Source organism: Podarcis muralis, chromosome 17 (assembly GCF_964188315.1).
Source record: "Podarcis muralis chromosome 17, rPodMur119.hap1.1, whole genome shotgun sequence".
Lineage (NCBI taxonomy): Eukaryota > Metazoa > Chordata > Lepidosauria > Squamata > Lacertidae > Podarcis > Podarcis muralis.
In genome coordinates this window covers 38,752,127-38,777,256 of record NC_135671.1, presented here as the reverse complement: position 1 = coordinate 38,777,256, position 25,130 = coordinate 38,752,127, and the positions used below count along the sequence as shown (strand labels likewise).

Here is a 25,130-nt window from a genome sequence, read left to right as displayed (position 1 = left end):
GCCATTTGAAGCAGAACTTTTATTCCCTTCCCTCCTCAAAAGAAAGGAGACCGGCAGTTGTGCACAACAACAATAACAACAACAAACAACGACTTAAGACTTGGAAGGATTAAAACAAGATTTTTGGTTATAAACTGGCAAAGCAAGGAGAGGCACAACAGCAGCTCCCGCCACTTATCTGTGTATCAACGGAGCTTCCATCTCAAGCCGAAGAAGGGAAAGTGAAAATCTAGAGAGAAAAGGGACAGGCCGCCTGCAGTTCCATCGGGTGCAGTGGTTTTTGCTTTGTTTCGTTCTCTCAAGCAGTGGATGGCACCGATACAGGTATGTGGTACCAGGTGCCTGTTTTTGAGGCAGGAAGGACGCCTTCCTGGCAAACTCAGGGAGGGAGGCACAAAATTCAGTCCATGGGCACGAAGCCAGTGCTTTGGCAAGAAAAGCAAAATCAAACCTGCCCCTCAACACTCCTCCCCTCCAAAAAAGGGTGGGGAAGGGGGGAGATCACTGACAAAACTGGTTGAAAAGAGTTAGTGCTGCATGTAAACAGATCCACAGGAATCCGCCCCCCCCATCCCAAGGGCGACTTGCTCCCTTTCCCCACCCACACCGGCACAAAGCCTGCCAAGGAAGTTTAAGAGGCAGCGTCTCAGGTGGGCGAGTTGGGGTAGTGGCATTATAAAGAGGGCTCAAGAGGGGCAGTGTTATAATCGGGGTGGGGGGTGGGGGGGGAGGATTAAGGCACGGAGACATGGAAGGGGCTGCCGGGGATGTGCTCCTCTCCCCACTTCACCACCAGCACATAATCCCCTCTGTCCTTGAGCAGGTAGGTGACGTTGTAGAGCCGGTTGCCCAGGTGCTTCACCACAATCTCCTCGCAGGGGGTCTTGGGGCCATGCACCCCCACCAGCAGCATGTTGTTCCCTGCGGAAAGAGCAAGGGGCAGGAGTGGGGGTCCAGTCAAAAGTGAGGCATGCTGTGATATTTAGGTCGGGAAGAGCTAATCCTGTTGAAAGACCTAATATATTTAAGTATACAAGGGAGGCAAAAAGGTGTTTCGCTCCAAATGTCTCACTAACTTGATTATCCCTCCCCACTCTTCTCTCCTTCCATTTCTAGACCAGCCTTCCCCAATCTTGAGCCCTGCAGGTGATTTACTGCTGACTGGGGCTGATGAGATTGCTGTCAAAAGCAGCTGGAGGGCACCAGTATTGGGGGAAACTGGTCCAAACATGCAAGTCAGCAAACAGCTTCCTTTTTTTTGTTCCTTTGTTCTCCTTCAGACCCTCTTATAAACTCTCCAGTCGCCATCCTTCCCCCCACCCCCTGCATAGGTTGCCAATCAATGCCCTCACTAGAGTTGCCAACTTTGGGCCTCAGGTTCTGGCACCTCAGGCTTTGCCTCTCAGCACCCTGGGGTGTCTCTCAAAGGCCACCATTGAAGAAGATCCTGAATCCCAATCTCTTTTAGGAGCTACTATGCAAACTTCTTATTTGGGCTAGGCTAGGTAGCTTGAATTATAATTGCTATTTATGGTGGTGTTTTGTTTTAAAATACACTTCCAAATTATATGACTTGTCCACCCATCATTTCCCACATCCAGCTCCTCAGCTAGGATGGGGCCAACCATACATTTCAATTTGAAACATTCATCTGACCCCATAAGCAAACCCACCCAGACCATCACCTGGTCAGTGCCCAAATTAGCTTTCCAAAGCTTCTAACCGCAGTGACCAAAACCTTGCAGTTGGGTGCCTTTCTTCCCACCCCCACCTGCCCCAACAAATCTACACTCACCTGCTTTGCTGCAATCGACAGTGAAAGAGTTCTTCTGCCCCACAAAGCCCTTGTTGAGGCCCAGGCCCTTGGCAACCACCTTGCTGGCATCAGAGGCAAACTTGGGGGCTGCTCCATCATGTTTGGCCACTCCATCCATGAAGACCGAGGAAGTCTCGTGGAGGCTGTGGCTGGGGACGAGACGGGCCCCTGCCAAGGAAAAGGAAGGACGATTACACAGGTGCGAGGAGCGTAAGGCTGTATCTGGGCAACACCCTCTTTGCCTCCCCTTCCCCAAATTACCATCAAAATTGGCCTTCATCATCCTGGTGCCCTCCAGATGCCGTTGCACTCCAACTCCCATCAGCCTCTGCCAACATGGCCAGTTGGCAGGGTTGGTGGGAGTTGTCACCCAGCTTCTGGAGGGCAATTGGGGTAGGCCGATCTATGTTAAGGTTGCAGTCTCTGCTACAACATGGTTACAATGTTACTTGTGTGTCCTCAGATATGGTCCATAGTCTGGAGTGATAGCAAAGCCCTTAAAAAATGGGACACCTTCTTGCCTAAGCCAAGCTTCTCTCTGCCCCCCAGCCCAGGCTCTTACCTGTGATTTTGGCCTTGAAGGGACTGCCAGCAATGTGGTATGGGCCACCATATTTAATGGAGATGAGGTAGCTGCCAGGTGCCATGGGTGTGTAGATGACCTTGTAGCCCTCTGGGCACTCTTGGCAGTCCATCTTCACCTTAGAGGGGCCATCGATGGTGACGGCCAGTGCCCCAGGCCCAGCATTTGTGGTGTTGACTATGAACTCAGCAGGGCTTCCTGCAGGGGAGAAGAGCAAGAGGCGGCAGCTTCTCTTCAAGGCTCTGGGCAGCCTCTCATCCCTCCACCCCTCCCTTCCTCTAGGCTCTCTTATTACCTGTCATGCCACCTTCTAAGCCAGGGCCGTAGGCAGACACCATCCCTGGGTCCCCAGCTTGGCCCAGCTCCCCAACACGGATCTTGAAGGGACTGCCAGGAATGTGGCTGCCGTTGAACTTGACGTCAACAGAGTAGATGCCATTCTCACGGGGGATGAAACGCACAGCGTATTTGTCTGTGGGAAAGGTGAGAGGAGGAAAAACAGGCAGGTGTAAGCGGCCTGCCAGCAGTTGTCATTGGCTCCGTGAGAAATCGTGTCTGTGTGTGCGTGTGTGCGCACGCGCATGTACCACAGAACAGATCCCAGAAGGGAAGCCCAAGGAAGTGGACATTTAGTTACATGGACCTTTACCCAAAGATCTTGGAGATGACCCTTATATAGTAAAATATATCCAGCAAATTCAGCCAGCATGAATGACACAGGCTAATTGTAGCTCAATAAACCTGGGGCCCTCCAGATGTTGTTGGACTACCTCTCCCATCATCCCTCATCATCGGCCTGCTGAAGATCAAGGGCTAAAAGCCAGACAGAGACCTGTTGGGGTAAGCTCTGGTTTTAAAAAAGCACACTTGAAGTGGAACTTGGTTTAGAGCAAAAGGCATTTGCCAGTGGGCATGCCAAAACCCAAAGGAGCTTGGCTGGGAGGAGCAAAGGGGAAGTGGCTATGGGGAGCATTTCCACTCCCCTCACCTGCCCTTTTCTCTAGAAGAGAATATTCCCAAGGCCAAGCTCCTCACATGTAGCCTGTAGTTCTGTGTCTGCTTCCTTCTCTAGTAAAAATAAGCACATGGGTCCTGATCCAGATAGGGGTATGATACACACAAGTGTGACGGTTACGAATAGTTTTTAAAGCTCCCAAAGGTACCCTGTTTCTTACTCTAAACACACATCTGCAGCTACAGGTTACATAACAAAGCACAATTTTGCAGTTTATACCGCCTTGCTTTTATTTGCAAATGAAACACCTTGCCAGTCTTACTTTGTATGCTGTTACAGCAGAGCTTTCCAAACATTTCATGCTGGTACACACTTTTTAGACATGCATCATTTCACAACACAGGAATTCAGTTTTACTAGCAAACCAGAGATTAAACTAACCCCTTTCCACCCTGGAAGGAGTGCAGGGAGAGTTCATGCAACACACAGCTTGGAAAGCTCTGCTCTACAGAAACAGCCCTGATCTGCCCCTGAATCTTACTGAGCACCCTAAATAGGTGCAGATTTGGGGAACTGAATATTATGGACCCCCCTTCACAATTTCATAGATGAGCTGCACATCTATCTATCTTGAACCACAATAGAGCTTGGCCTAATTTTTGCAACTTATTCAAAAGTCTGCAGCCTTGCCTCAAAGTGTGGAGTCACACCAGGCAGGAGATTGTGGGCTGGCATGATGGCTCACAAGGCAGGTGGCAGGAAGCTGCCCATGGGCACTCGCATGCCATCATCGCCACCACCAACACAGCAGATGCCACTACAGGAAACCAGCTGTGCAGACTCAGCAGCATTTTGACACAGCAGCCTGCACAGAGAACTGCACAAGCTCTGAACTTTGCAGCAACAGGGCTGTGGCCTCCTAAGTAAAGTAACTGGGCAAAATGGGCACTCTAGGCGGGTGGCTCTGTCCTGCACAGCTTAAGACACACCCTGCCCACTTCCACTCACAATTCCATGAAGAGAACCGTGTTGGGAGAGTCCTCAAGCCAGCAGGAAGCGACTGGGCGCTTAAAATTTGTCTTTTTGTTGGCCCTGGGCATGTTTCTGCCCCTCCCATTTCCTCTTCTGCATTGCCAACTGAATCAGCAACTGGGAACTGGGATCAACCCCACCTCCAGACAGCCTTTTTTTCGGTTACCACACCTATTCTTAGTTGTACGGCGTAGTAGTCAAGTAATTTGTACTCAGAGTATGCCTACTGAAATCAAGGAACCTAATGGAGTGATAAGTCACTTTGAATCACCAATTATTAGTTACTGTTTTTACAAAAGCAACTCAAAGTGGCTTATCACATCAATCACAACATTCACACAAAAATCAGCATAAAACAAAACAGAAAAATCTAAAATACACCCATGTTTTTAAAAGGCAGGGTCAAAACAATTTCAATGGGTCAACTCTGAGAAAAATTTAGCTGAGAACCCGAGAAAAGCAGTTTGAAGTTGGGAGGGGGCAGAGTAAGGAGGATGCCAGCACCTCCCAGCTCAACATCACTCAGTCCCAGAAACAACCACTGAGATTTTTACGCAATTGCTGTTACAGAATGGAAGCTGAATACGTGTGTGTGTGTGTGTGTGTGTGTGTGTGTGTGTGTGTGTGTCCTGGATTCAGTTTGCATTGTTGATTACTGCCACTCCCAACTTTGAGGAGGAGAATTTACTAATTCTGGACAGAGCCAGGCTCCTTGTAAGTCTACGTTTGCAGTTTGGTTGGCCTTCTTGCTCTTTGATGTAGACTGAGGCTGGACCCTGCAGTGCCTTTCCTCAAGGGATGCAGCCATCGTATAAGACTCCTGGCCACCATCATCACGCACAGGCTTGGCAACCTGACTTCTTACAGTAATGCCCTTATGGTGGGAGCCTGTGGGCCTCCACCCGCAACAGCCCTAGCCAGCGCTCACGGATGATGGGAGTTGTAGTCCAACATCTGGGGGGCACAGGCTCCACTTCTTTATATGGACCTGACAAATGCCATCTGGGAACTCCAGCTACAGTAGAACTCCATTGCCCATGCCTTGACAGAACTGCAGAATATGCTATGGGGATGGGTCATTCTGCTACAAACTACTTGGAGGTTTGCTCAATCTTGCTCAAGGTGCTGACTTATAAAGTCTTGTTCGGTTTTAGACCAGCATCTATCTCTGGGAGCATCTTCCATCAGAGGGAAAACAAGATCTGCCGGGGGCTCTTGTGGAGTTCAGCCTTTGCCATGGAAAAGGCTTTTATTTTTATATTTTTTTAAAAAGCTAAACAAAGATCCTGAGTGTTCTTTCAGGCCATGACCCAAGCCACCACTGCCGTTTCCCTTTCGCCTTGAGTTTTTGTAGCAGTTGCTTTTAAAACTGGATGTGAATGACCCATCTTCCAACACAATTAAAAAATGACTCTGCCTCTGACTGCAAAGCATTTATTTTATTTATGTATTAGACTTACATACCACCCCCCTTTAACAAAAGATCTCAGGGAGGTTCACAAGGTCTAAGCAGATCATTCTTTAACAAACCCATTGAATCTGCTTAGACCTTATATCACCTCAACGGGAAAGAGGCCAACCACACACAGAAAAGTCTCAAGCCCAAGGAACCTGTTTTGGGCCTCAATTATTTTGGAATTACAATCCAAACTTGCTGGAGCGGATGGGAAATGGCCCCACCACTTGGAGGGGCCACAAGTTTCCCACACCTGCTCTACACCATCAGATGCCTGCCCTCCCCCACTACAGTTGCTAGGAGTTCATTTTAGAAAGGAATCATAGAACTGTAGATTTGGAAGGGATCCCAAGGGTGATCTAGTCTCGTCCAACCCCCTGCAATGCAGGAATCTCAACCAAAGCATCCCTGGCAGGCGGCTACCCAACCTCTGCTTAAAAATCTCCAAGGAAGGAGAACCCACCACTTCCCGAGGGAGTCCATTCCACTGTCAGAAGAGAAACGGACCCTTCAGGAGGGAAGGGGGTGGGTCATCCACTGTACAGCAAGCCTGACCCTGCTCTGCCAGGCCCTCCTTACCTTCGTCAATTTCTGTGACATGGCACTCTTCTAGGGCCCCCGAAGGGCTGTGCACCTTGGCATCAATCACACCTTTGGCCCCGTTCAAGCTGACGGCAAACGAGGCTGGCTGGTTCACCTTTAACCCTGACTCCTGGAAGCACACAGCATGTTAGGCAGCAGAAAGGACAGAGCGGGCAATGGCATCAAGCTTCGACTACCACAAACCCCACCCCTCCCCTCCCCTTGAGGACAAGGCGGAAGGTCACTTACCTGAGAGCCAGGTGGCTTAGAGAGGGAGAGCTGCCCCAGGAAACTGGGCCGCAGTGCAAGAGGCAGGCAGGCAAGCAGCAACAGGGGAGGATTTGTTAGGCTAGTACCCTGAAAGAGGGAGGCTGGCAGTTTTCAAAAGGATGGCAGCAAGATTGGCAGAGGCATGGGCCAGGGAAGCTCTCCATCTTTAAGCCCCAGCAGCCAAAAGGAGCAGGGGACTGTTAGCAGCCTTTAAACGAGACACGAGAAAAACCCCAGAGCAGATCCCTGTATGGCCAGCAGGGCTGACACAGTGGCTGTCCCAAGGCTGGCACAAAGCACCCACAGAATCATAAAATTGTGGGGTTGGAAGGGAGCACAAGGGTCCAACCCCTGCACCCATCTTGTCCTAAGTTGTTTAATCACCTTATCTTGGCAAAAACCTCAGCCACACCACACCCCCAGATCAGTACAGATTGGGAGCACACCCTCGCCCCAATCTGCGTCTTCTCCCGCCCCACTTTCAGGATCCAAGTCTCTTGCATCAAGGAACAGCCAGCCCAGGAGAGCAACAGTGCCAACTCAATCCAGCCAGCAGGGGGAGCAAATGGGCGGTTTCTCCCAGTGCCTCACCTGAAGACTAGAAACAGTGAGCCGACGGGCATCATCGGAGGTGGAGGTGGCAGGTACCACAAAGGGGCTGTCTGGGATGTGCTCGTCATTGAACTTCACAGAAACCTCGTAGTCTCCTGCAAGCAAAGAGGGAGGAAGAGGAATTAAGGATGCTTATCCAAAAGGATGACTGGAAATCCAGGCATGGGGAGTTTTTTCTGGTTTGATTTTAACCTGCCTGAGCATGAGAGCAGCACCTGAAGCCTTGCTCTGCATCAGGCTGGCAGGTATTTGGGGCTTTTCAGCAGTGGCCATGCACATCTTTGCAAATACATACGGCTCCATCACTGATGATTTTTAAGGAAACACTCTGAAGATTTCTTTTTTATTATTATTCAGTCTGCATTTGGTTAATAGAATGTGTAAAAAGAAATATTAGATGTTGCCACTGCCAATTTTAATTGAACGACTTTTTAATTTAATGATGTTTGTAATTATTGCATTTTCTCTTTTATCAAATTATCAGTTTGACGTGCAGATGGGTCCCCATATGGAACAATTACCACATATTTACTATTTGGGTAATATCAGAATCACAGCATGAAGTTGTATTTCATATTTAGCAGTTTGCTTGAAATTACATATTTCAACAACTGAACTGCCAAAAATGGGAGTGAGAGATGCTCCAAAAACATTTTGAGTGCTGATTTCTGTATCTTAAAAGTTTTCAGTAGACTTCAAAATTCACACCTCTAGCAAGTAGAAGTTCTTCCAAAAGACTATGGTCTTTTAGACTTCAAGCCCCAATCCTTAATTAATACATTGTGTTTGATAAGGATGGAGGTTATAATAATGCATCTCCCAAATATAATCTTCTGTTGAAAGCAGCCCTCCCCTCCCCGCCCTTCAATAAAAAGCATTTGAGATCTGGCTGAGATTCCCTCCCCTACTTGCAAACTGTGGGGCAGCCAATTACCCAGCTTGCGTTCCAGATGGCCGCTTCCAAAGATCTGCCAGCCTCATTAGCAAACAGAAAGCTCTTTAGAGCACTGGATCCATTCCAGGTAGTTGGCAACACGATGCCTGTTGGATTCCAGAAGTTGGCTGCCTGCAGATTCCCTGAGTGGCTTATGGGAGCCGTTCCCAAGAGAAGGAGCTAGAACAAGCTCTGGCGAGAGAGAGAGAGGCCTGCCTCTGGAGCTTCTCCAGCAGCCACCCGTTGGAACAGACCTCGGTTTCCGAGTTGCAACATACAACTTCCATCTGCCTTGTGCTCAACATATGATTCTTTGAGTCGGATGTTGGAACATGATCCTTACTTTATTATTGCTTAAGGCAGATATACAACCTGTGGAGCAAAGAGCAGCAGGGATCTCCCTCCACTGAGCCTTACACCAGCCATATTCTCTTTCTCTCTAATACCTGTGTCTTCTGGCTCCTATCCCTCTGCCTAGAAATAGCCTGAAGCCTTGCAATCTCCAGGCCTTTGACCGGGCCATTGAAAACCTAGATGGATTGTTTTTAGATCACCTCTCCACAGTGATGTGTAAGGCTGCCCTTCTTGGCTCTTGCATTCTCCACTACCTTGACAGGGCTACCTTCACCCCACCCCCCTCAGATTCAGTTAAATTGGGAGCTATCTACAGCCATTTAACACCACGTTTGTATACCACCATTCGGCTGAAACAAGGGCCATTCCACAAGCTTGGTTTACAAGGGGGAAAAGTATGAAAACCAGTGCAAACGCCAAGAGTGAGGATAGCCATGATGGAGGTGGCGGCGGGGGTTCTCCAGAAGCTGCCGGACTACAACTCCCATCAGCCCTAGGGAGCATAGCCAAAGGTCAGGGATGATGGGAGCTGTGGTCCAGCAACATCTGGAGAGCACCAAGTTGGCTACCCCACTCAGTGATAGAATTGAAACACAATATTGAGAACCAAGAAGAAAAGAGAGTTAAACCCTTCAACATCGAATTAAATGTCGGATGTAATAAAAACGGGGGCCACTTCCCCCTGGAAACCATCAAGGACGGGGCCAGTCTAGCCTCCCTGGGGAGGGGATTCCAGAACCAGGGACCTGCCCCAGAAAAGGCCGTTTTGCACTGACACCAAACGTCCCCTCTTTTGGCGGAGAGGGCCTAGTCCTTCACCCTGTAGTGCTGATAAAGGCTGTTTTCAGTCCACACATCCCTCATCTTGGGGTTAGGGGTTAAGGAGATGGCAGAGCCCAACATTTTGATCTCTCACTAAATATTCCCTAATCCTCATGCATCTGCTGCAGCTGGCAAAACTGCCCCGCCTCACCCTCTCAGGCACACAGAACCCCCCCTTCCCCTCTGCATCCCTGCCCTCCCTTCTTTAAATCTCCTGTTAAAAACCCTCAGCCCATGCAGCCGTCTTCTCCATGCAGCACCCATGACCACTTACCAGGTTCTTGCACAATGTAGGAAACACCACATGAACCATCTTTCCGGTCTTCAAAAGCAATCTCTGCCTTACTGGGGCCCTCCACAGCAATGGAGAGGCCACCAGCCCCAGCCTCCCGCGTCCAGATGCTAAACTCAGCTGGGGAAGAAGGCAAACAAGTCTTATTAGGAGGCGCTCCATCGTCCTCTTTTGCTAATGCAAGTCCCACCTTCGCACTAAGCTTGAGACAAAAAGCCTTTCTCTTACTAATTTCCAAAACATCCTTTGCAGAGTTTGTTCCAGTAACCACTGCATAGCCTTCCCCAACCTGGTGTCCTCCAAAGATTTCAGATCCATCAACCCCAACCATTGGCCAAACTGGCAGGGGGCTTTAGTCCAAAATGTCTGGAGGGCACCCAGATGGGGAAGGGTGCTCTAGTGAGACACCTTTGCCGGTGGTGTGGATCCTGACCCTTGTGTTTTGGGATGCTTCTTCTGATACAACACTTAAACCAAAAACAGCCAACATGGTGCTCTGCGGGTGTTGCTGGACTACATCTCCCATCAGCCCTAGACAGCATAGCCTTGTCAGTGGTGATGGGACCTGTAGTCCAACAGCATCTTTGAGGGCATCATGTTGGCTACTCCCAACTTAGGGCAGAACTGCACCATACATCTAAAGCACCTTCCCAAAGAAGCCTGGGAACCACAGTTTCCCACTCACAGGACTATAAGTCACAGTACCCATAACAAATGACAGGGCCCAAGATTCTTTGGGGAAGTGATGTGCTTTAAAGGTATGCTGTGGATTTGCCCTTAGCCACAAGGCCCAGGGGGATTCTGATAGCAAGACTGGTATAATCATCATCCAGGTACACTTGAGTTTTACAGAACACGCCCAGGGGACAGGATATGGGAGCTGAAAACTGAAGGGAGATGGAAGGACAATGTGGCCTGGTGGGCGGAAGATGACATTGGGCACATTTCCCCATCATTTCCTTATCATTAAACAGTGCCTAACCTATGGTTCTATGGACTACAGCTCCGATCATCCCTGACTACCATTTTTTGCTGTCTCGGGCTGATGAGAGTTGTGGGTCCCAACAACATCTGAAGGATGATCAAGGGTCTGGAAACTAGGACTTATGAGCAACAGTTGAGGGAGTTGGGTGTGTTTAGCCTGGATAAGAGGAGAGTGAGAGGAGATAGGAAAGCCCTCTACCAGTATCTAGAGGGCTGTCACATGGAAGAGGGAGCAAACTTGTTTTTGGTAGCTTCAAGTTACAAGAAAGGAGATTCTAACTAAACATTCAGAAGAAGCTTCTGACAGAGCCATTGGAGAGTTGAATGGGCTCCCTTGGGAGGTGGTGGACTCTCCTTCACTGGAAGTGTTTAAGCAGAGGTTGGATGACCATCTGCCATGGATGCTTCGCTGAGATTCCTGCATTGCAGGAGGTTGGACTAAATGACCCTCGGAGTCCCTTCCAGCTCTACCATTCTGAGATTCCAGGGTTCCAAGGCACCCCTGCAGTCATGTCTGACAATGGAGGCTGGCCTGCCTCAGCCCCCATCACTGCATCAAAAGACTTTTTCAGGCCCAGGTTGTACCAGCTTAAGTGCTAGCATCTCACACCCCTCCCTCCCACAACTCCCAAGTTACACCCTTTTGCCTATCCTGTCCCCTCCCCACCTCCGTCCCCCGTCCAAGGCCACAGTCCTACCTGGCACGCCAGCTTCAGCTCTCTCCAGTCCAGGGCCACCTGCCCGGACCTTGTGTGCACCACCCTCGCCAAGAGGGCCCACGGTGAACTGGAAGGGGCTTCCGGGCACATGCTGCCCTTTGTACTTGACGCTGACTGAGTGGATGCCCGTCTCAGTGGGCACAAAGCGGATGCAGTAAGTGTTGTTTTCTGCCTCCAAGATCTCTGCATCGTGGGACTTGCCTGAAGGGCTGGTGACCTGAGCCGTCATGTCCCTGATGTTGATTTCTGTGGGAGAAGGGGCAGCAAATAAAACAGCTGTAGAAACATGCGACCGCAGCTTCGCTCCTTCCCTACCATCAGCCAACACCACTGTGCTAAGACCATCAAGACCCACACGCATTCTATGGCAGGGGTGGCCCACAGGGCATTCAGAGCAGCTGGATCTTAGTCCAGTTCACCACTTAACCCCTTGTCTCCCTACCCCATTCTCAAGGTAACTTAATGCTGCTCCTTGTCTGAATAGTCAGATCTTAATAATCTTCTCCAGATCCAATATTTCTTCTAAAAACAAAACAACCCTTGTAAATACAAGGCAAGTGATACTGCACCCCTATTGTTCTAGATCAGTCACCCCCAACCTTTGGCCCTCCAGATGTTTTGGACTACCATTCCCATCATCCCTGACCACTGGTCCTGTTAGGTAGGGATCATGGGAGTTATAGGCCGAAACATTTGGAGGGCCGCAGGTTGGGGATGCCTATTCTAGACTTAGGCCAGGACAGGATCCCGTCCACAATAGCCTTGGCAGAAGCAGAGACCACTGGCAAGCAGAAGTATTTCACTGTACAAATGTCACACTTCTTCCACAGGCAATCTGAATTCTAACACAGTGTGAGGCCTGTCCTGGTAGCCAGCACCAGTTACAGAACATGCACATGGTGGTGGTGCATTGAGGAATGCGGCCTTCCCAAAGAGATCCCCCCTCAAGGAGGCAGATTTGCAGTGGTCCTTTTCCCCTTTTCAAAACATGCATGAAATTACCCTCATTGTTTCCGAGTAGTTCTGCTGACATTAGGGGTTTGGACACAATGCCCTAAACTGCTGATTTATATTCAGATAGAAGCAGTTTTCACTCCACTTGCAAACACAACAGTCTAGCCACAGTTTTACTTCTGAGCCTTACAACCAGGGAAAAAGCAAGCACATATACACCAAAAAACTCGAATAAAATTCTGAAACCCTACATATTAAAGGGAAAGCAACAACAGGAGAAATGAAAAGAAAGCAATTGTGCTGGGTGAGAGAACGGGAAAACTTTAGGAGGCATTGAGGGCTACATAACATGAGGTCAAGAGCTGTATGTGGCTCCCAGTTACCAACCTGTGTCTTAAACCAAAGTGTTCCACCAACTTGGCTATGGTTTGGAAGGACTCCCAGATGGCCATGCCTGTCCTACACTTCAGCACTTTTCCCATTCTAACAGCCTCTGTGCCAACTGGGGGAACTACAAGTCAGCTGGGCTGAATATGCTTTGGTTTTGCACTGTATCATTCTGAGCTGGAAAACAAGGCTTATCGAGATTTGAACACATACTCTGGGTTCCAAAATTTCGCTGGGCACTGTCCATGCGCCTTCCAAACTTCTCTGTGCCAAGTTCAAGGGTGGGATTGGAGTAATCCTGACCTTTAACCATGTGGGAGGGGTACTTAATAGCTCGTTTTGCGCAATAGCTCTCCACTGCTGGGCTTGTTTTAGGCAGCGCCCCAAACCACAAAGCCTATCCTTAAGCCACTCACCTGGGATTTTCAAACTGAGGTCGCACTGGCTGCCAATGTTGGCAACCGAGGGGGCTTTGCGGCGGCGCGTGATCATCTGCTTCATTCGTCCTTCTCCTGTCACCTTCACAGAAAATGGACTCCCTGCACCAGAGAGATGGAGGGGGAGAGAAAGTAAGCCAGAGGGAGAGGGACTTACTGGCTCAGCCCCATGCTCCAATTGGCCCTTTCAGGGAGAGGAGATCATGGATTTGAGTGGGGGTAGGTTTCGGGGCAGGAGCCCAAGAAAGCATCAACTTCCCTGTGTAAGCTTTTGAATGTCACAACACACAGACACACCCTCAACATCCTCCAGTGTAGCCATCACCTCTCATCTGGCATTAAATCTCATTAAGAAAACTATGCAATCATTTTGTCACACGTTTTAGACTTATCACTAACTGGAAAGCTAAGGACTGAATGTTCTCCATACAAGGCCTACATAAAAAATAAAAAAGCCACACCAAGTCAGGAAGTAAGCTAGGCCTCTTTGCCTCGGTCTGCTGCTGGGGAGGATGCAGAGGAGCATTGGACTGCCCTTTATCTGCAACCCTGAACAGCAAAAAGCTGCACCAAGCAATGCTGCTGATCATGCAGTGTGTAGGCTGCATATACATTGGAGCAGATATTTGTTTTACAAGTGATGAACCCCCTGCTTTCAACTCCTGCAATGCTTTGTATCCATAGTTCAACCAGAAGCAAGCACTGGAAGGTAACTTGCAATCTGTTCCAGCAACCCAAGTATTACGGACACCTTTGTCCCATCTTCAATTGGAGACATGTTCTAGGGTCCCACCAGCACTTCCTGAACGCACCTTTGCTCCCCTCGCCCCATGCAACAACCCACCAAAGAGGAGACTACCCGAACCTGGAACATGCTGGTCTGCAAACTTGATGTTGATGATGTAGTTGCCAGGCTCTGTTGGACAATATGTGACTTTGCAAGTACCATCCTCTAGGTCCTCAGTATTGATGTCGACCTTACTGGGGCCTTCAATGGATAAGCTCAGCCCACCATAACCTAAGAGAGAGGCAGTTTGTAGTAACAGGGCTTTGTTATATGTTTGGACATCATCACCATGAGCTATAGGGGACGCAGGTGGCGCTGTGGGTTAAACCACAGAGCCTAGGACTTGCCGATAAGAAGGTCGGCGGTTTGAATCCCCATGATGGGGTGAGCTCCCATTGCTCGGTCCCTGCTCCTGCCCACCTAGCAGTTCAAAAGCATGTCAAAGTGCAAGTAGATAAATAGGTACCGCTCTGGCGGGAAGGTAAACGGTGTTTCTGTGCGCTGCTCTGGTTTGCCAGAAGCAGCTTAGTCATGCTGGTCACATGACCCGGAAGCTGCATGCCGGCTCCCTCAGCAAATAAAGCGAGATGAGCGCCCCAACCCCAGAGTCGGCCACGACTGGACCTAATGGTCAGGGGTCCCTTTACCTTTACCATGAGCTATATGTGTGCATACAGGCACGTACATATGAACACACACTGTGCTTTGGAAACAGTTGCAAGAGTGAAAAGCATATGCAATCAATTTGGTCTGCTTTTACGGCTTGTGTTACTCCACTGCAGTTACCCATGAGGAGATGGCAAAGTATTAAAAGTCCAGATGGGGGGCCTTGATGACTTTCAGATACTGTTAACTACAACACTGATCAGTTCTCCTCTCCACCCCATGGGCCAAGGAGGATAGGAGCTGGTTCAACAAGAACATCTGGGGGACCACAGGTTCCTACCACTGTTTTAGATACTTTGAGGACCTTCCCCCTCAGTTTCTAGTTTGCAGTCATGGGAGTCTTTCCCTGATCTTTCTGACAACTACTAGACACAGAATACTGGAATATATGGTCTGATCCAGAAGGGTCATAGAGCTTTCTGTCTAAGCCAGCTTCTCAAAATGCAGACTTTTGCACATCCTTGTTTCTTTCAAATCCTGAACGGTAGATGATCGTACAGTGTTTGGAGAAACAAAGGAATTGACTTATGACTTCAAGCACTTGAGAGCTCCGTCACTGAGATGCACTTCAGGGATCCCACTTCCTCCAGGGATTCCGAATTCTTTTTGCAATCTCCTCTTTTTGCACCCTGCTTCTTACTCTTTAGCCTACCTTGCTCACATAACAGTACATCCTGCAAAAGTCACATGGTCCACTTTTCAAGAAGGGCTTCTCTAAACACCTATGCACATAGGGTTGTAACTAGTACGCATGGAGCAGTAGAATACCAGTATGCGACCTTTCCTATGTCTATTCCTGAACATCAGGCTAGCCAAAGATGGGGCTTGTCAGCTGGCGGACAAATAGCCAGCATCACCATAGTGAAACAGATTGGATCCGTGGGGTGGAAGAGATGAAAACAAACCAAGGATCTTATTGACTTAGTGATTTGTGTTTCTGGTGTACTGCTCCCCAAGAGCAATAAGAACTAAAGAGCCCTGATGGATCAGGCCAGAGGGCCCACCTTAGCCCAACACTTTGTTCCAACAGTGGTCAACCAGATGCCCAAAGGAAGCTTGCTTGCACTCGCCCCACCTGCCACTCCCAGCAACTGGCCCTCATTTGAGGCAAACTCCCTCCGACAGCCCAGCCACCATGGCGAGTAGCCCTTGTCTTTGAACCAAAGGATTATAAACCTGCATACCAGCATCTCTTGTGTCAATAATGAACTCTGAAGGTTCAAATGTCCGTCCCTCGCTGAGCCCTGGGCCAGAGACCCTGACGCGGCTGGCATCGCCAATTTCAGACTGGCTGATCATCACTGTGATGGGGCTGTTGGGGATGTGCAGCCCATTCTTCTTGATGTTCACAATGTGCTCTCCAATCTCTTTGGGGACAAAAGAAATTCCTACAGAAAGATGGGGTGGAAAGGAAGAAACAAAAGAGAATCGTTATACCTATATAATTTTTTCTTCTACCCATGAGCTCTGCCAATCGGCTTGGGACATAACCAGAAAAGCGGAGGTCTTCTCGGTCACTCACCAACATGCCCATTGCGTAGGTGTTTGAGCAGACAAGGCTCCTCACGACCAGAAGGTGGGATCACGGTGGCCGTCAGCTGGCTCAGGTCCGTCTCGGTGATGTTCAAGGGGATGTCGGCAGAGGAGCCCACTTTGAGATGGGACATGCGCATCGTGTCATCTCCTGCAGAAGCAGAGAAAGGCAGGCATTGTGCCGTCAAGGTGGGCCTGCAGCCTACCTTCTCCTTCCCCTTCAGTGTGAGCGTACCACCTGCTCCCTTCTTTCCTTAATTAGCCCAGGTGGGCAGGCTCCAGATCTCACCAGTAATCTTAGCAGTGAAGGGACTTCCTGGGATGTGTTTGTCATTGTATTTCACCAATATGTTGTAGTCGCCAGGCAGAACGGGAAGATACGACACTGTGCAAGTGCCATCCTGGTTATCAGTGCAGCCAATCTCAGCCTTGGAGGGGCCTTCGATGGCCAGAGAGAGGCCGCCTGGAAACAAGCAGAACATCAAACATCAAGCACGGGAAGATCCATTAGCCCTAGTGCCCCAGTAACTGAGCCAGCCCCAAAATAGGGCAGTGTGCTCCTGTGATGAAAATCAAGGCAGACCCCCCCAAAAAATGTGTGTGTGTGACTATACAAGTTTGCATATTTGGTTTTGCTAGGCATCTCAATGACAGATTTGTGAAGAAGAGCACACAGTCCTAAGCCTATTTTCGCTGCTGCTTCCCTGCAGCAAGGAATGGAGGGATCAGGTAGCTGCTGTGTGCATTTACACAGAACAGAAGCATCAACAGCCTTGCCCAAATGGCCAGAAAACCAGAGGGCAGGAGCAGTTCCAAGCACCAAGTGGGCCTTGCAGACTCACCTTCTCCTGCATCTTTTGTGTTGACGGTGAAGACTGCTGGCTTGTTGACTACCCCATGGATGAGTCCCGGTCCATAAGCAGTCACGTGGCCACTGTTGACATAGTCCACGTAGAACTGCAGTGGGCTACCTATGGAGGTGGGAGGAGGGTATGGCGTCAACATCTTTTAGATACCTACTAGCGCACATTTAGTTGCTCCAACCAACGTGAGCTTGGTAATTTCAGAGCCAAACACCTTTTTGTGTGTGTTACCTGGGATGTGCATGTTGTCGTAACGGATGTCCATCTCATGCAAGCCAGCCTCTGTGGGGGCATAGCGCACTGTCACTGTGCCATCCTTGTTGTCTGTGATGTCTGGCTTTGCCACCTTGCCAGAGGGCATGCGCACCTCACCTGTGGGGAGGGAGGAAACCACAGAAAGCCCTTTTAAGTTGGTGGGTTCTGTTCACCAGCGTAGGAATGCAAGGACCCAGGAATCTGTTTTTTGCAAGGACCCCAGAGAGGACATTTTAAGGGGACTTTGATTAAAATCACTGGTCCACAATTCACTGGGCTTAGCTAAGCCACTGGATTCATGTAAAGCTGTAATTCCATCTACCTTTCATAGAGCTGTTGAAAGGAGAGACATTTAATATGCTGCAATCCTAGGAGTTTGAAAAACTGAACTGGTTTGGCAAAGCTCTATTTGCTACGCCATCAACAGATTATTAATTTGAGGTGAGGAAGTAGATAAGCTTTCTAGATGGTTAGACCTGCATAGGTTGGACTAAGAGGTTAGACTTTGGGGCCCTTCCAGCTCCATGACTCTTAGAGATAAAAATATGCTACCAAGGATGGAGACATGATTAAGATCTATATCCAAATCCTTATATATGCATGTAACAGCAAGTGCTACAGCTATATTTCCAGACTGTCCTGAAGCAAACTAGGAAAGTTTGGTGTTCTGCATCGAACGTTCTGCACCCATATCCTTTATCAAGAGAACCAGAATCTGCATAAAACCTTCTAGAGCTTATTCTACTTATGCTAGTTATGGAGAAGGCAAAACAAAAAACAGAAAGGACATGGAAGCCCCCACCCCAGCCACTATAAACCGTTATTCAGGCAGCCCTCTGATCTTGCCAGACACTGCCATATGCTTCACAATCTACCTTAAGAGCCACAAGGACTAGGAACTGAACAGAGATCAGGAAGCCGAGTTCTGCCTCCATTTACATTCTGTGCTCCAAGCATACTGCTCAAAACACAGCCTGGCTATAAACTATTGCCCTGACCTCTGTAAAAGGCAGAGTCCTAAACCGCTTTGATCACGTCCCCCTCACATCCCATTACCTGTGATCTCTCCTTTCTTGATGGTAAAAGGAATGACCAAGTCAAAAGGCCGCAGTCCGGCATCCAGTCCATTGACAGGACGGTCTGTTGCCTGGAAAAGACAGAGGCACCCCCCAACCCAATACAGCAGTGAGAATCGTCTTTGCTTTTTCGAGAGCCAGACAAGACAAGGAGGGATGGGAAGAAATGGCAGGAGTTCATAAACAGCGATGGAACATGGAGCAGACAAAGACAGACCTTGAAAAGCCACCAGGTACCAGACAGTCGGGGGGGGGGAGAAAGAGCATGTAGACAGCCAAGCTGGCCAGCAAGCCACCTGAGCTGTTGCATAAAAATGCATTTGGTGGACCTTCTTCCCTTTAAATGCTTTTAAATTTCAGGTTTGCTTTGGTAAGTTTGTATTGCAAAGATCGGCTTGGGAGAGTTTTGGAGTCAGATTCTTGAACTGAGCACAATGCTGGGTTCTGAAGTGGAGCTCAGCAGTCATTTCACATACCAAGAGAGCCATTCCAACAGCTGCTCAGTGCAGAAAGAGGTCCTGGGACTCAACACACTCAAGCTGGCAAGAGCCAGAACTTGATTTTGGTTTTGTTCCTAGTTCAAGAACACATTTCTGGAGAGATGACATTTATTCCCCCTGCCCCCTTTCTATTTCATGGTGGGTTTAAACAGAAGCTGAGGGAGTTTGGTTTGGTTTTAGAGCTGTTTCAGGAAGCATTCCCAATGGGGTGGCATTTGCTGTAGTATCTGGGAGTTGCACAACAAGTGGAGAGTAGGGCAGTTGCTTCTGTGCAGCTCATTCTGTCCCCACCCCCATGGCCCTGTCATTTGGTAGCTGAATATTTCATCCACAGGAGAGAAACTGAATGCCAGTTTTATGATCATCGGCTGAAAAGGTCAGCACTGCAAGGCACTAACGCAGAAAGGAGTTACTACTCTACAACACACCCACCCATGCTGCACTGCCCCCATTTGTTTGGCAGTGATTGTCCCAAATGTGGCTGTGTTTCACTGGAGTGGAATCCCACTGATGTGCAGCCAGCTGTTGCAGCACAGTTGGGGAACCTGTGTGAGCCTCCAGATATTGCTGGACTACAACTCCCATCATCCCCAAGTACTGACTGTTCCAGCTGGTGCTGATGGGAGTTGGGAGGCCATGTCTATCAGCAGTTACAAGGATGCAAGCCAAGTAAGACTCCCAGTTATGTCTGCCCAGGACAAATGCTAGCCATGCCCCCCCCCCAGGGGACAGAGAAGCATCCTTCTTTGCATCCTGGAAAGGTTAACATCACACAACCTGCCTGAGATATGACTTGGCAGCCCCCCCCCCCAAAAAAAAGAATGGAGGTATTGACAAGGACGACATACAAAGCACAGATGGCCCCCCTCCCCGGCATCAAGAGAGAAAGGGATGTGACCTCAAAGACAAAGACACCCTGGGAAAAGCCCCGATCCGGTCACATTCTGGGGGGTCTCTTCCCCCCTTGGAATTCAGGTGTGGGAGAGGCCAAGCAAGGGTGGGGGAGAAGAGGTGCCCATAAAGTTGCTTCTGAAAGCAGCCCACCTGCGTTAGCATCAAAGCAAAGTTGGGGGCAAGAGAGAGAAGCGATGAAGAGTCTGCACAGGGCATCAGGCAGACCACCCAAAAGAGCCACAAAGCCCACTGCTTGGGTTCTTGCGGGGCACTTGCAGGAGCAGAGCCACTGCCCCACCCCACAAAAGCTTTCTGCACAAGCAAAGGAAGCAGAGTTTCAAACTGCATTGATTCTGCTCTGATTCTCTTCCTAGTTGACACGACGACTTTAGCGTTGGACACTGTGTGTGTGTGTGTGTGTGTGAGACTCACAGCTGCTCAATAAAAGGCAGCTATTTCCAAGGATTGTAAGCCCAAGATCACAAAGTTTGTGGAAATGGTGAATTGTCTCCTGGCTCAGTTAAAAAAAAAAAAAAAGTTGCTGCCTCAGAAAAGGTGGCCTTGAAAGTTAGTGACTTTCCCACTCAATGAAGGAATGTCCTCTAGGCCATCTCCTCCTGATGAGGCTTCCTCCAGATCCTAGACCCAGGGGACATGGGACCATTAGCCCTTTGCCCCCACCGTAGTTTTGGTCTGGGTTGGTGGCCCCCCCCTTGCTTACTCTTCACTTTGGAAATAAACAAACAACTGCAAGTTTTGTGAATGGCACTGTGTCTAGTTCGGCTGCAAGCACAAACAGATTCACAGCTTGCCTGTAATGCCAAGGAGAGAGACCTGTAGCTCAGGGACAGGCAACCTGCTTTGTGTGCAGAAGGCCTCAGAAATTCCAGAGAAAAGGAGGTTGCTGCTGCTGCTGCTGCTGCTGCTGCTGCTGCTCCTCCTCCTCCTGGGAAGGAAACCCAACTAGCAGGTGCTCCTCAGGAGCTCTGGCAGAAGAGATCATTTGGGTTAGATAGATCTGGGTTTCCCAAACATGGGTCTCCAGCTGTTGTTGGACTACAACTTCCATCACCCTTAGCTAGCCGGACCAGTTCTCAGGGATCATGAGAATTGTGATCCAAAAACAGCTGGAGATCCAAGTTTGGGAAACCCTGGGTTAGATTATTCTGTTTCCACCAAGAATCACCAAAAATGGAAAATAACAATAATTTGAACATCAGTTTCAACAACTCTCAGGGCAAAGGCAGGGGCTGGAGCCTTTCCTGGGAGTGGGTTTCCATTTCTTGGCGCACGTTCTAACCCATCTGCAGTTTCCAGATGTGGGTTCATAATCTAACCCTGCCACCAGATGTTTTTGTTTAAAGGAGCAGGGAACCTTTGATCTTGCGACCTCAAGCAGAAAACCAGCTCCCCCCTCCCAAGCAGTGGCAAACAGCGCGAAGCAGAGGTGGCTGAATTCCATGGGGTACTCCCCCCACCCAGAATGCCCTGGGCTAGCTTTTCCTCCAAGAAACTGAACTGTTACTGCCGGTCCCCAGGGCTGCTGTGCACCAGGTGGATATGCGTAGGGTGGGGCCCGCATCGGCTGGGCCATCTGCTGGGGGGTCGTGCGCTCACCATCCAGGGCCTGTGGCGGGAATGGGGCAAGAGTGTTAGAACGGACCAGTGGAGAGGCCGGCTCAGGGCCAGGGCAACCCTGCCGTGCTTCCATTTCAGAACTTAAAACCACAGGAACAGGGGAAACAGCCCAGTGGCCCTTTCTGGCAAGCATGCTGCCATCATCTCATCCCATAACCATCATCTCCCTGGGACAAGCCCAGCCCCTTTGCAAAAACAGTAAAAAAAAAAATTAAAAGAAAAAACCTTCCGTGCTCGGTCATTATTGCACAAAACAATCCAATCTTCTCTCAGATACTAGCTCTTTGCCAGAGGATAGTATCCCACACGTATCTCCCACAGCAATATGGCAATATAGGGCACCTATGATTGTTTTGAGAATTATTTGCTTCAGAAAGGGCTTGAATCTGGCATCCACACACACACCCCTCACCCAAAGTAGTAAACAATCAATGGAGCTAGGAACTTGCTTTTCAAAGGAAACCTAAGCTTAGACATTCAGAAAGTCTAACTGTGCTATAACCCAGGTACACCAGGAAAAAGGTGATGGGGGGTGACAGCGCCCCTGTGAGCCACCACCCAAAAATAATGTCCACAATCATAGAAGCCACACACTCTGGTGCAAAGTATTTCAAGTTTGCATGTAGCTGAAGTATTGTATGACCAGGCCTGCACAAGGAAACCAATTCTGTTTGCCAACGCAAAATAATGATCTCATTGCCTGAAACGCACATGTTGCAACGTGGTGCCAATTTATGTCTAGAGCAGAGAGACAGCCCCAAAATGTGGCCTGTGGGCTGAGAATGGGGTTTCTCCTTTTGCACACAAAAAGCACGGGAAACTGCAATGCTAAAAAGTCTTCTGGCTATTTTATGGGATGGTCACACACACCTTATAGCTCCCAGGGATAGAGCTGGAGGTGTGTGTGGGGAGAATACCCTGCGGAATGAATTATGATCTGGATTTTCTATCATCGCCATTCTATTCCCTAGGGAGGGATTGTGCCATTTTAAGAAGCCTGCATGAAGTGGATGCAAATAAATGACTAGAAGAGTTAAGATAGACAGGACTTATTTTATTCTGCAGAGACACTTTGTATGGGGTGGGGCGGGGCAGGAGAACTCAAGAAAAATCTGGGTAATAAGGTAGGTGCTAGCATATTTGCAAAGCTAAGCAGGGTCCAGTATGGTTTCCAATTGGATGGGGAACCTTGATCCTGCACTGCAGGGGTTGGACTAGATAACCCTTGGGGTCCCTTCCAACTCTGAAATTCTGTAATTCATGGGTATAAGCTACTACTGTGATGTAGTACTGAATTAACAGCAGAACTAGGGGAAAAGAACACACAACACACACTCAGAGCCTCAGGGAGAAAAATGTTCAGGGCCAGTCCTGGTTGAGATCCTAGGCAATTTTTTCTGGGACTCAGCTAGGTCTATTGAACTCAGTAAATTTCCAAGTGAAGATGCCCAGCACTGACTGCAAGTGCTATAAAAATGTTAAGGATGAAATGGAGGTGGAGAAGAAAAATATTAACGGGTTTTTGTTGCTGGTGATGCTTTTAACAGAGTTAAAGCAGAAGTTCAGTTGTGCAAGAAATCTGTGCTCAAGTGGAGAGACTCCAGTTTCTTGGCTATGAGGTGGGGTAAGAGAGGAAGAGGAAGAAATCAGGTTCAAAAATGCTTTCCACTGAGTCAAAACTTCCCTGGCGGAGGGACATTTGCTTGCTTGTTTCTAACACACACAAGACAATACCCATAAAGAAAAAAGGGACACTGTCCCTTCCCAACCGCTTCCTCCCTTCCTCCGCTTTCTGTGACTGAGCCAGAGGGTTCCTTTTGCATTGGAACCTGGAAAGAGTGAGTAATGCATTCAACAGGAAGGCTGGGTCTACAAAAGCCAACCAATGAGTCACATGTTACAGCAGGACAAATTTTGTGTGTGTGTGCATGTAACATTTGTGTGCAAGTTCCTAGCTCACTTTTTTTATAAAAAAAACCACAAAACACATTTTTTTATCTTTCACATCGATGCAATTTGAATGTAACAGATTTGACGCTGGGCTCCAGATAAACAAATTGTGCAGAATAAGGGCTTATCCACACTTACTTTCCCTCCACTTTTTCTAGGCGTGGTGTCCAAGCACCTTCTTTTTGCTCACGACTTTTCCCCACGGAAACCCACTCTTTAAACAGAGGCAGGTTTAGGGGAGCCCGACCAATTTGGCTGCCCTGGGCATGGAGCCTTGGGAGCACAACTATTACCCAGAATGAAAGAGGCAAGAGGTGGGGAGTGCGCCAAATTTTGGTGTTGCACAGGGTGACGCTGAAATTTGGGACCCCAAGGTCTGCCACTGCTTTAAAGCTCAACTGGAGCAAACGGCAATCCGCAGGAAACCCAAATCGACCTTTGCTCTGATTGAGCACTAAAGAGTGGGTTTTTGTGGAGAAAGCTCCAGGGCAAGGAGAGAGAAAAACACTTTGACATAAGAGTTTTTAAGCACGCTTATGCCTGGAGGAAAAAGTAAGTGTGGATAAGCCCTCTGTCAGTAGAATTTGCACCATTTCAAGGAACCCTATTTTTTTCAAAAGTGGTAGTACAGAAAAAGATCATTAGATGGAGGGGTACGCTAAAATCACATGCTGCTGTACACTTACACCAGGTTCCACCCCGCATTGTGGGTGCCCAGCGCGTTACACGCATGTCATCACACGGCCTGAGGGGGCTGATGGGGCCCAACGGGCCCTCCTGCGGCTGCAACGAGCCCCATTGTGCCTCAGCGCACCATGAAATGTCATGCCTGTGCTGCGTTTGGGTGCCCGCCCAGCCACCCAGTGAAAATTTTGTGGGTGCCTTGGCACCCAGGTCCCCCCAGAAATGGCCCCTATGCTGCAGTACTATACCACAGGCAGGGAGTGTACATGGACAAGCCTTCAAAAAATGCCTGCAGATGAGAATTCTGCTACTTCTGAGTAATGATCCCTTTTACTTGATCTCCTCACCACGCAAATAAGAGCAGAGGGAGCAAATATAGATTGTTTTTACCATCAAGGGGTGTATAAATTTTATGAAATAAGATAAACCAACAATCTATACATCAGGGCAGCACAGCTTTTTCTGCCACCCAATGCGCATGTATCCTCCACAGGCGTGAGCAGGGGGCTGCCCACTTGATTATTCCTAAGCAAACTGAGGCGTCTGCTCCTGCAAAGAGTGCCTAAAGGCAAGAGACAGAGCAAGTCCTACCCAAAAGTTACCATCCCCCCACCCCTCAAAAAGCAGCAGGTTATAAAACTGGACATACCAATGATCTGTTTAAAATAATGTGCCTAGCCCCCAAGACTGCAATGTGGCAAAATCTGAGGTTGAGGTGGAGTTTTCAGCAGCTTTTGTATAAGACAGCTGGGAGCATTCTGTATGCTATGCTCCACTGCACAGAACTTCTCCCTCTGCCTGTGCTCTTATGACACCCTCTGTTTTGGGGGCACAGGGGGAACAACCACTATATTTCTAATCTGATCATGGATGCAATTTCTTCTAAAAAAAACCAACAACCCCAATTAGTCTGAACAGAGCCTCCTTTCTGCAGGATTTTGGATTTTTGCCATTGAGAACATGCAACCCTAGAGCAAACAAGCAGAGCCCAGAATGTATAATTCTCAGATCTAGAATGCACATGAGCTTTTTTTTGAGAAGGGGACTCACCTCCCACTTCCCATGTATGTATGTATGTATGTACATTCGTGTTAA

General features: G+C 48.8%; 1 protein-coding gene across 4 annotated transcripts in view; it reads right to left on the bottom strand.

Moving 5' to 3' along the window:
• Positions 1 to 25,130, bottom strand: part of FLNA (filamin A) — an 82,305-nt gene continuing 57,175 nt past the window's right edge. For 2 of the 4 annotated variants that reach the window (XM_077921119.1, XM_077921120.1), the window contains 17 exons: positions 21,283 to 21,390; positions 18,350 to 18,440; positions 17,270 to 17,410; positions 17,018 to 17,146; positions 16,465 to 16,638; positions 16,165 to 16,326; positions 15,827 to 16,030; positions 14,055 to 14,207; positions 13,169 to 13,291; positions 11,391 to 11,657; positions 9,691 to 9,828; positions 7,286 to 7,401; positions 6,422 to 6,554; positions 2,695 to 2,871; positions 2,379 to 2,597; positions 1,796 to 1,984; positions 1 to 921 (listed from right to left, as the gene is read on the bottom strand). In XM_077921119.1, coding sequence (XP_077777245.1) covers positions 734 to 921; positions 1,796 to 1,984; positions 2,379 to 2,597; positions 2,695 to 2,871; positions 6,422 to 6,554; positions 7,286 to 7,401; positions 9,691 to 9,828; positions 11,391 to 11,657; positions 13,169 to 13,291; positions 14,055 to 14,207; positions 15,827 to 16,030; positions 16,165 to 16,326; positions 16,465 to 16,638; positions 17,018 to 17,146; positions 17,270 to 17,410; positions 18,350 to 18,440; positions 21,283 to 21,390 — 2,712 coding nt within the window. In that variant the 3' untranslated portion in view covers positions 1 to 733. The remainder of the gene's footprint in view (positions 922 to 1,795; positions 1,985 to 2,378; positions 2,598 to 2,694; positions 2,872 to 6,421; positions 6,555 to 7,285; positions 7,402 to 9,690; positions 9,829 to 11,390; positions 11,658 to 13,168; positions 13,292 to 14,054; positions 14,208 to 15,826; positions 16,031 to 16,164; positions 16,327 to 16,464; positions 16,639 to 17,017; positions 17,147 to 17,269; positions 17,411 to 18,349; positions 18,441 to 21,282; positions 21,391 to 25,130) is intronic. The other 2 variants (XM_077921121.1, XM_077921122.1) reach the window with 1 other exon arrangement.